This window comes from Cryptomeria japonica, chromosome 11 (genome assembly GCF_030272615.1).
Source record: "Cryptomeria japonica chromosome 11, Sugi_1.0, whole genome shotgun sequence".
NCBI lineage: Eukaryota > Viridiplantae > Streptophyta > Pinopsida > Cupressales > Cupressaceae > Cryptomeria > Cryptomeria japonica.
In genome coordinates, this window is record NC_081415.1 from 650,779,434 (window position 1) to 650,791,142 (window position 11,709).

The window sequence follows — 11,709 nt, forward strand, 5'->3', positions numbered from 1 at the left end:
ATTAATACCACAACCAGGGCAGCCCATTACATGCGCAAAGAAGTGCGTTTAGTGGGTGAAAGTTTAAAATGAAAGAGGAAGAGGATCTTACAAAGCTATTCCATATCAAGATACACATCAAGGACAAGAAGATGGACCCTCTTTTGATATTTGCTCTCATGCCAATTTGATTCCTCATAAGTTTGTGACTGAGTTAGGGCTGCAAGTAATGAATCATCCTTAACCTCGTGCTCTTGGTTGGCCCAAAGATGGAGTAGAAATCACAGTGAAGAAATATTGTAAGGCTAAGTATGTTCTCCATTGGGTCCAAGCAAGGATGAAAAGCTAGTAGATGTGGTGCCACTAGATGTATGTGGAGTGATCTTTGGTAGCTCCTCGTACATAAAGGATGCAATATATTTTAGGAGGCCTAATCAATATAGGCTGGTCCTAAATGGGATGCCATACACATTAAACACAATGGGCTTGGAGAAGAAGGCTAAGATCCCCAGGGTGAGAAGTTTACAAGACAAGTGTTTGAACATTCTAGTGGCAAATTTGCATTGCTGTCGTTGAGGGGTAAAGGAGAACAAAGAGGGGCTGAGTTGAAACATTTATGTGGTCCACAGTGCACACACTCATTTAGAACAGCCTGAGTAGATGATTTGGTGAGTAAGTTTTCAAATTTGTTTACGGAACCTAAAGGGCTGCACCCAAAGAGTGCAACTCAGTATGAAATCCAACTCTTACCTGGTCGTCCATTCTCAAACCTTGGGCTATACCAGAAAAGTTTAATTGAGGCACAAGAGGCTAAGGAGCAGCTCAAGAAACTCTTGGAGTAAGGAGAAATCAGATCTCTTAAATTTCCTTGTAGTTCTCCCATTGTTGTAGTATCAAATAAGGATGGGACATGGTGCATGTGCATTGACAATAGGGGTTTGAACAAGAGAACAAGGAGGGGCTGAGTTGAAAGGTTTACATGGGCTGCATGCTCATTAATAAAGGGACAAGGGCTGTGTTAAGGCAATCAGAGGTATCCCAAGGGTTGGGATGAGAATTTTGTGTCTATCAATTCATCAACAAATATTTCACCTTTTGAATCTTATTTTGGTTTTATGCTATGTAGCTTGCTCAACATTTGCTTGGGACACTCAAGCAAAAGGCCATAAAAGTGGATGCTTGGGAAGGTAAGGTAAACACACCTCTAGGTCCAAAATAAGTTGGAAGAGTCTCAACTCAAGTAAAAAAAGGACAAGATCAACATAGGATGGAGCACAAGTTCCATATTGGTGATAGAGTGTCTGTGGGCAAAAAGAGATGACAACTGGTGGTCCATTTGAGATCATTGAGCAAGTAGGTCAGAATGCTTTTCATTTGCATTTTTCAAAATACATGAAAATCTTCTCAGTGCAATGTTGATAAGTTGCTCTTGTTTGAGCCTTCCAGACTAGATGAAGAACAAGAAGATGTTGTGTTTCCTTAGATGATTTTGCACCTGAAGAAATGGAGGAGCTGGAAAATGACATCATTCTTGACAAGAAGATGAGGGAAACCTGTCACGGCGAATGAGAAATATGTTTGATCGGGGAGAAAGGGTAATAAATTAATAATAAAGCAAAGCTAAGTGGATGTCTCAAGATGTGGAAAAGAAGTTCCCACATTTAATTGTGTCTTGAAACTGTGGGGGACCAAAATCTTAAATCTCTAAAGTTAGGGAGGTGTGATCCATAAGTTGGATTAGTTGCAGGATCTTGGTAGTCCTAAAGATAGTGTCACTATGGGTATCAGGAGTTGTTGAGTGACTAGGAGTCCATTTTTCATTACAAAAAGTGATTGAACCAAATGAAGACACTTGCAATGGTCCAAAACAAAAAAATATCTAACTCTAATACTATGGTTCCATGTTTTCAATCTTACCACCATTCAAAGAAAATGCATGATCTCAAGTTCTTAATTAACATATACCAAAAGAGGCAACATACTTTCCTATCTGCACTTGGAATGAAGGAATCAGAGAAACAAAAATAGCCAGAAATCGCCCAAACTTGGCGAGTCCGAGTCCGAGTCATCCCCCACGAGTCCAACAAACTCGGGCTTGGACTCGGCCGAGTTTGGGGTCCATACTCACCTGTACTCGGCCAGACTCGGCTAGACTCAGCCAGACATAGACTGGGGTCAATAATCTATAAAAATCTCTAAATTTCTTGAGTTTTTCACTTTCCCGAGTCCAACCGGGTCTGAAGCCGAGTCTGACCCCGAGTCCGAACTGAGTCCGAGTCCTGTTTCTTTGGCAGGAATAAAAGGCAAGGAACCCTTGCATTTCAAACCCATTTCTAAAAACATGGTGTGCTTTGGGCCATTTCTGTGCTGAATTATATCATAGATCAGCTCAGCAAGCAAATATTTGAAAAGACAAAAATCTATTTCTGTTAATTATTTAGTGAGCATTCCAACATCTGTTAATAATATTAATGTATTTTCTGCTCTATCAGTCAAATTTGGGCTGCTGTAATTTTTTCTTATTGCTATCTTGTATTTGATAGCCTTGTGAGACCATTCCTTTCAGCCTAATGATTTTTTAAATGTCCGAGAGTAAATTTTCAATATGGTGTATCTTTTTACATGTAGAAATTTCCTTGATTTGCACTCTCTTTTATAATAGTTAAAACATAGAATTCTTACAATATGTTTTTTTGATGAAGAGACCATATTTTAAAACAGACGTGTTAAAGCATACAACCAAATGTTCAAAAAAACAGGTGGCATGGGATCATGCCCTAATGTCAAATCGTCTAAATGGGATAAAAAATCAACACATGATCTGAGAAAGGGAAAAAGCCACAAACCAAACAAGTCCACAGCCACACAAGGAAAACAATGGTCAAATTACCAGATTAACATAAAAAATATGCAAACCAACAATCAAGCCACAAGGGCAATACTGGATTAGAAGGGTGGTCTTGCCTATCAGGGTTATCTTAAAATTTAAAAGAGACCAAGTGACCGAACTCAGTCATTCTGGACTGAAAGAAATATAGCTTTCGAGTTTCTATTCATAACCGTGAGAGACTGGATCAGACTGTCCAAATTCATGTAATTCTGGTCTGTAGTTTGCACATTGGGGTCATTCCTAACAGCAGGAGCATTGTTGTCCCTTTCTTTACCAGCTGGAGAATTGAAAGGTTTTTTGAGAGGAGAATGGATATGATTATCCATCTTTCTTTTACCTCTACTATTAGAGGGCTCTTCCAGATAACTCTCAGGAAGAATTCCTGAAAGGAAAAGTCACTGGCTTGTCTTGGAGATTGCTTTGAACAGGATCACAACCATTTATGCTACCTGCTACCTGATGACATGCATGTATAATTTCAACTTGAGATATGGAGGCATCCTGTACCGGAACTCATTAAATTATTTTAAAGAGAGACATTCAAAAGGAAAACACTGTGGCATATGGTGAGATTCAAATTTGTAACATCAAAGGGATGCAACAACAGAGAGGAGAGATGAGGTGAGGCAGAAACAGCCAAGAAGGCAGAAAAGAGTGCTGTGACCTACCACACAAGGTAGAGAAGAAAGCCTAGAGGCACAGCAAACAGAAAAAGGTGCAGCACCAGAACAGGAGGTAGCACATGGTCAAGCAGGCATTGAGGAGCACAAATAAATAGCAAGAAAAAGACCAGCAGACATTTATGAAGGTAAGAAAAGCAGCAGTAATGTCATTACAGAAGAAAGATTACTGTGAAGAAGAAGGAAGCATGATTAGAGGAGTTTTGCTCTCAAAGAAAGCAAGGAAAGACTGAAGCAAAACTGAATTGCTGGATCAAAAAGGGAATGGCCAAAACAACAGCTAACAAAGACGTGGAAAAGAAGAAGGACACTAAGTAGGTAAAGAAAGGAAAGTCATGTCAGTTACCAAATGGGACACGGAGAGAGGATAGTGAGAAGGAGCAAGATAGGAATGAGACAGGAATAGAAAGAGAGCTGCCACTCAAGAGGAAAGAGAAAGGCCAAGGAAGAGGAAAAAGCCAAAAAAAGGTTACTAACAAAACAAGAAAAAATCAGAAAGACCACTGCAGTAGGAGGCAGAATCCATATCAGATTTGAGAATCTTGCCAAGATCCTCAAAATTCGTAAAATTGTTAATATTCTGGCGATCACCTTTGTAATTGCTTAAGTTTGAATTAAGTATTAAATTGGCAAACCAATCTGACGCCTCATTCCTGCCTCTTCTGGTGTGTTGGATCTGCAACTCCTTTAACAACAAATTGAGAGAGAAGGCCTTCGTCAACAACATTTAGAGGCACCAATTGGAGACCTGGCTTGAAACCAATGCATTGACCATAATTTGGAAATCTGCTTCAGTGACAAGCTTTTGAATCTTGGAAGTTGGAACTAACAACCAGTTTCAAACCAAGGATTAGACTTTTTACCTCGGAAAAATTATTACTTATTAGCAGTGGTGCCTCTAAAAAGGGTTCTAAAACTCTCTTTTCCTTTATGGCCCCAAAAAAATTTGAAAATATCTCAAACACCTGGTTCACCTGTGTTATGTTTGGAAGCTCTGTCAAAATGCATTTTAACCCAACCCAAGGTGGGGGTTCCACACCTATTCTACCTTTCTTGATTTTTGAGAATACTTTTACCCGAGGACCTAAGCTCTTACCAGAGTTTGGAGGTCGTGCAGGTTACATTCCTTATAGGTATTTTATTTTTCCTTTCAGGGAGAGGATGTGGACACTGCAAGTTAAAAAATCCTCTCAAATCTGATTCTAAGATTTCACTTTATTATTGGAAATCCTGTTGTGTAATGTCCTGTGCTAAATTTAGGGTAAATAAGTGTAACAAACTCGAAAATATTTAAATGGGAGCCATACAGACCTTAAATTGCTACAAAAAGGACTAGACATTACAAACCCTAAATTATACTAAGGTTTCCTAGTAGAGCTCACTACTCATTATTAAGATTCAACATTCATTAATTAAGCCTAAAGTAGAAAAAGCTAACCTAAACTGTTTGACTCTAGTAAACCCAGAAGTTCTGCATCACATTCACATGAATAATAGTAAACTTTCCTTTCCATTCTCGCATTTACAAGCCATATCTCAAACTAGACTCACAGTGGAAGATGAATAGAGAATAGTATTTCTATTAAACAAGCCCATGATGCCCTTACAAAATGCTGTGGTCACAACTGAAACATATTACAAATGACATTTACAAATTACAATAATAACAAACCCTGAGTACAGGAGAGCTTTGATAACAGATTACCTCTTGAGGCCTTTAGACCATTCAATTTCTGTGTGTATCCAAGACGACCCATCTTTCTTCCCAGAGCTTCAGCCAAAATGATGAAGAGCTGAGGGAGAAGGGGATCCCCCTGTCTGAGGCCCTTGGAAATCATAAAGAAACCTTCAATAGATACATTCACCATCACTGAAAGAATGGGAGTGGAGTAGCAACTTTTAACTAAGTCCCTCAACTCTTCTCCAAACCCAAAATTTTCTAAGACCTTATGGAGGAAAAACCAGTTTGATCCTACCATAGGCCTTAGCAATATCAAGTTTTATCAGCATGCAAATTTTTTTCTTGTACAAACAGAGTGAATAATCTCATGAGGAGAGACATTCCCATCCAAAATTTGTTTACCATACACAAAACCTTCTAGCTCATTTATAATATTCGGGGAAACCTGCTTCAGTATGTTAGCTATCACTTTGAAGATCACCTTAAACATCATATTAGAAAGAGATTTGGGACAAAATTCCTCTAGTTTACAAGGTTCCTTATGCTTCAGAATAAGTACTAAGAAGGTAGATTTGAAGGACTTGAGAATTCTACTTTCCTTAACCACAGTCCACTACTTATCCCCTACCAAGGTCTTAAAACTGCTGAAAGAAGAGAGTCAGGAACCCATCAGGGCTTGGAGCTCTGTAGCCTGTCATATTAAATAAATCTACTCTGGCTTCTTTTGAGATTTCTGATATGAGAATCTGTTTCAAAACCTATTGATAAGCTTATTTTGCTCATCCTCACCATTTTCATTTTCCTTTACAACCATTGATTCCTACTAGGAGACAAAACCCATCTTAATCTCTTTAGGGTTGTTTAAGATCCAACCAGTGCAAGAATCTAATCTAGTGATATTGTTTCTTTGCCTACTCATTTTATAGGACAAATGAATCAATTCTGTATTTCAATCCCCTTTCTTTAACCATCCAACTCCAGATCTTTGTATTTAGAAAATATCTTCCTTACTATAAATATGCTCATGCTGAAAGGCCAACTCCTTTTCCTAATTTATTGGAGAATCATTGAGTCCCTTAGAGATAACTACTTTCTGGGTTTCTTCCATCTCCTTTTCAACTAAGCTTTTTTGATGCAAAAGGATTTTGAATACCTTTCATACCACTCCTTTAATTTGGTTTGTTGATCCTTAAAAGTGGATAGGAAGAGACTTCTATAGGATCATATCAACTCTTTGAATGCCATGAACATAAATGTGGAGGACCTTGAGAATATTCTTCCACAACAACATGCATCTTCTAGTTAATGATCTGAACAGTCTCATATGGCACATGCATTTCTGAATATGCCATAATAGGTAGAGGATGCTTAAAAAATTGCTACTACCAAACATAAAAACTGAGAAAGTAATGAGTAGGATCTCTGATCCCCTCCCGTTGCTTTTTCAACCTTCTTTCTGTTCGGTTTCATTGTTTAGGTTTTTGTATCTGGTTCTTCCCGAATTGGTGTGAGTTATTTTTTGAGGACATTTGTAATAAGGGTACTAGCCTCATTGAATGAATTCCTTTTGATTTATAAAAAATAAAAGGATGGAAGCACAACATCCAAATCATATTGCTATATCCTTTCAGTTGCTGCTCGGGAGCTTTTGGTAGAGAAGAGAGATAGAAGATACAGTAAATCTTAGTACTCCAACCACTGTGATCCATTTGTTCCATAGGGTATCAAATTCATTGAATTTTGCATTACAGGTGTAGGAATCAATAAAGTAATAGAGGTACAGCTCAATTCTAAGCTGGAGTTATCCCAAAATAGGTTTGTATAAATAATCTGTGTTAATGTGGTCATTTTTGTTTGTTTGCATTGTTATCCATTTTTTCGATGTTACATGTTATGGACTAGCAAAGAATGGATGCTCATGAACTATGACAGCACTTTGAGCAACTGTACTTGGAAGTAGTAGCTGCAATAGACAAACATATGAACTTGTAGGAGATGTGTGCATTCACACATCCTATTCCATTAAAAGCATGTCTGGGGCAACTATTAATTTTATCTTGAATCAAATTTCAGTTTTGTATTTTGAATTTCAGTAGCATTTCCATTGAATCTGTAACATAAGAGTTCTTGTAAATTTGTTGCAAGTACAGTTTGGCAAGTTTACAACTTAGTTGTGCTCCATTAACCTAACTTTGGACCCTACTGAAATGTTGATTTTCAACTAGTTTTTAAATCAGAGGTATTCTCAACAAAGAAAGCAAATGACTGAAGAATTCTCAATTGAAGATAGTTATATCTTCTTATGTGGATATTCTAAATTTATTGTAAGGATAGCTAGAAGAAGATCATTAATTAATCTTTATTATAGTAGCAAAGTGCTCCCAATATATAATTTTTATAAGCAAAAGTGCTCTCAAGATATTCCTTGGTCAGCAGAATACTTCCCACTATTATATGAAGCAGTGTCTCATTATTATCATAAGTTGTAATAACATTTTTGAATATCAAATTTTTCTGTTGACAATTCTCGTGTTTGGATAATTAAATTTGACGTAATTATCTGTTTATCAAATTTGATGATTTGACATATATTCTGCTGCATTATTCATAATCATGCACTTGGGGCATGGCATTCTTAAAATATGTGTAACCCTAAATCATCCTAGCAAAGCCATAGCTATGTGCTAGTTAGACTCGGTTTTTTGTTGAAGCATTATGCTGTAGAACCCTTGCCCAATTCTTGATAGAGAGAGTTTGAGTTTTTTGTTCCTTTGCACAGACAAAGAGAGCCCCATACAATGTAGGCTTATATCCTGTATTGTAAAGTTAAACTACTGACAAAAGCATGCAATAATTATGCAGGACATGGACGAAGTGTTGCCGTAATGTGTGCTTTGTTAGTCACCTTAGGTCTTGCAGAAGACTGGAAAGATGCAGAAAAAATAATAAAAAAATGCAGACCTCGTATTAACATGAATATCATGCAACGTAAGAGTTTGGAGAACTGGAGCAAATTTCAAGCAAGGCCTAACAAACAGGTGGAGAGTTCAAATGGATCCTTTTGATTTCTATAAAATAAATATAATGAAGATGAACTAAAAAATAGCAAGCAAAGGATTTCTTCATCTAAGATTTGCTTTATAGAATAAATCGTTAACATTTGAATAAAAAATATCAATATAAACAAAGAATTGTGTATAGATGCTTCTAACTGGGTTTTTGGCTCAAGCTCTAATGGAAACTGTACAAACATGAAGTGTTAAACTTACATCAATGTAACAAACAACTATGATATTTGTTATTTTCATTTCTGTTGCAATGGTCAGCCATTGTAAATTGCTGATTGCTTGTTGCAGTAGGGCTGTGCAATCTCTAGAAACAGCCAATTTTCTTGATGCATGTTGGATCTAAACTCGGGTTTGGTGCTTTGTAAAGATTATGGACTCCAGAAGAGGTTCATTCTACAATTCGTTCTTTCTTTTTAAATATAGCAAATCTTTGTCTCCACTGTTTTTACCTGTGTTAGTTTTTGCTTAATGGGATAACTTTTCATGCTTGGTTTACATAATTGTTTATGCGTACACATGGTTGTGGTCTTAATCACTGGATTTTGTCTGGTTAAAATGCAAACTCATAAGAAAACATCATTTATTAAGTGTACTGAGACAATCTGGATGGCCACAAAGGTAGTGATGCTATCCATGAGGGTTATTCTACATTTTTTTTAATATAGCAAATCTCATATCCCTCTTCATATCCAATATTACTCTTTGCTGTTTTTTCTTTTTATAGTTTTTACTTTTAATGAGATCATTTTTCATGCCTGATTTACATTATTTTTCTGCTTGCGCAAGATTGCTGCCTTAGTCAATAGTCACTGGGTTTTGTCTGGTTAAAATGCAGTCATAAGAAAACATCGTTTATTAAATAAAGATAATCTGGATGACAACAAAGATGATGGTGCTATGTATGAGGGAAATCTAGGAAAAGGAAACTTCCAAACTCAACAGCCAAGGTGAGAAAAACTTATTGTCAAGATTTATTGGAAGACCAGTGTTTTGATATTAATATCAGGATTCAACTGCCAAGCTTCTATGCAGTTGAATCCTGATATTAATATCATAACTTGACACACTGCAGAAAATACCTCCTACTTATCAAGATCAGTGTTTATCATGATAGTAATACTAGAGACTAATTTTTAATATAAGAGAATTGCTTGTAAAGGACTTTATGTCTGAAATGGGTAAGTAAAGAGGCTATTGCTTGGTTTGGATCTCTGCACCAGTTTATTTATGCTCAACAAAAATTGTGTTAAGTAGAAACTGCAAAATGAAATGTAGGAACCAAGCTAAGGATCTCTTGTCTCCAGCATCTATTGCATATGGCCTCATTATGAACCCATATTTATATAAATCAAGATCTTATGTTATGTGAAGTATAACGTGCAAACCATATTCAACATTTACATGCCTGAACCAGGGATTCTAACTAAAATTTAGGCTATCATAAGAGAATGACAGAGAAGTGCCAGAACGAGGAGAATATACTATTTTGAAAGCTTATGGACTAAAAGTTGTGACAGTAGCATCTAATTACATTATAATAATGCAAATCTCAGGCAAGCAATTTGAGTCATCTAGACAGCTTTGTTTCTCTTGAAAAGAAGGGAAAAGTTGACTTCCTTGTAATAGATTAAACATTGACTACAAATTGCAAGATGAATTTTTTAGTCAAGACTAAGCATGTAAGAACTGTGAATTTGAAAGAAAGAAACCCAGGTATTTTCCATGGTTTACTGTTGTCTTTGTAAATCTTCAATAACAGATATAAACTGGGGAAATTTTTCAAATGAATCCATGTACCTGTTTTTTAATATATATAATATGGGGTTCTATTGATATGGCCCCTTCCATAGCATAAACCAACACACTTTCAACATTTTCAAATAGATATAACAATCCAGTATAAAGATAGAACATAAGATTGCCTTATAAACACATAACACCCATAACTAGAATACTAACATAATACCAGAAAAAAATCAACAGCTAATAGTAAGACATTAGCACATAGCATGGCCCACCTAACATTGCAGACAAATCAACTACATAATAGTTAATGCCTCCCCTCCAAGTCACCACCATGTGTTTTATAACTTGTCGCAAGTCTTGACAAAACAGCTCCAACTTTTGCCTGCCTAAGATTAATTCCTTGATTGTCACATCCATTGCATAAATATTCACCTCCATCATATCCACATGCCTTTTTCTATTTTCTATAGCCTCCTTTCCCTCAGCTTTGAATCCCTCCACTTACCACTAAAAGAAGCTACTTCCTTTGAATCCCTCCACTTACCACTAAAAGAAGCTACTTCCTCCAGGGATTTCAACAACAAAGCCTTTTCACTTTCTTGAACAACTTTATCAACAATTGTCTTTTTGACATTACTCAGAAACTCCATTGTGGACGCCTTAGAACGAGCACACCTATTATCATCCAAGCCAGTAGAACCTCAAATTGCTTTTATCACCTTCAACTTTGCCTCACTATTACAGCCAAAAATCTTGTTAAGGCAATGGTCCATCACCTTCCTGAACCTATATGGGTTTCTAGCACCTTTGCATCTCACTATTAGATTCACTCCAATGCAAGAATCAAACATTGCACTTACTAGCATTGTCCACTCCTCCAATTCCAATCTCATTCATCAACCCAATGCCATCATAAAACGAATCAACCATATCATAATTGCAATATACCCCTAGCAAAACACGAGGCCAACTTGCATGGTCATCATTAAAACAACCCACACAAATGTACAATCACTCTATGGCCAAATACCATATTATAAATGAGGCTTAATTTAGAAATTTCCACTTTGAGCAAGTCTACTTAGACTCATTCTAAGTAGGCCAATCACTGCCAAGCAACCTAAATACGATCGACCACTCACTATTATCCGTACAATATGATTAATCTCCAAAAGTTAGTGTTGGTGTTTTTCAACTGATTTCTTCTAAAACCCTCGAAAGGTTAGCCACTTCTTATTCTTAAGGATTTTTTAGGCGAATTGCCAACAAACAAGGTTAAACCTTGAGGCTAACACCTTCTGCACTTTTGGTCTTGCAAAGCCAAGCGGTGTAGCCCTACCACAATACCTTTTGATCTTAATTTTTGAAAATGGTATTGCCTTAGCAGAAATACTCTATAATTTAACCAAGAACTTATAATGTGATCCATATTTGGCTACATTATTTGATTATTTTCCTTTCAAAATGAGAGAGTATCAAACCCTAACTACACAACAAATAGAAAGTAAATTTGTTCTTTTTTATTTTAAAAGTTCTAAAATCATAACTTCATATGTTCATTTAGATCAGTGCCTTATCAAGGCCATAGAGTTGAATCAGATCTTAACATCCACACTTGCTTAGTAAATATCCCTCAAAACCCTTGGGCTAAATGAAACTAATGCA

At 36.5% G+C, this 11,709-nt stretch overlaps 1 protein-coding gene across 1 annotated transcript in view; it reads left to right on the forward strand.

Moving 5' to 3' along the window:
* The window catches only part of LOC131039959 (uncharacterized), a 52,146-nt gene extending 43,409 nt beyond the window's left edge, over positions 1-8,737 (forward strand). Inside the window, exon 2 of the mRNA XM_057972813.2 lies at positions 8,093-8,737. Coding sequence (XP_057828796.2) covers positions 8,093-8,295 — 203 coding nt within the window. The 3' untranslated portion in view covers positions 8,296-8,737. The remainder of the gene's footprint in view (positions 1-8,092) is intronic.
* The last annotated feature ends 2,972 nt before the right edge of the window (positions 8,738-11,709 follow it).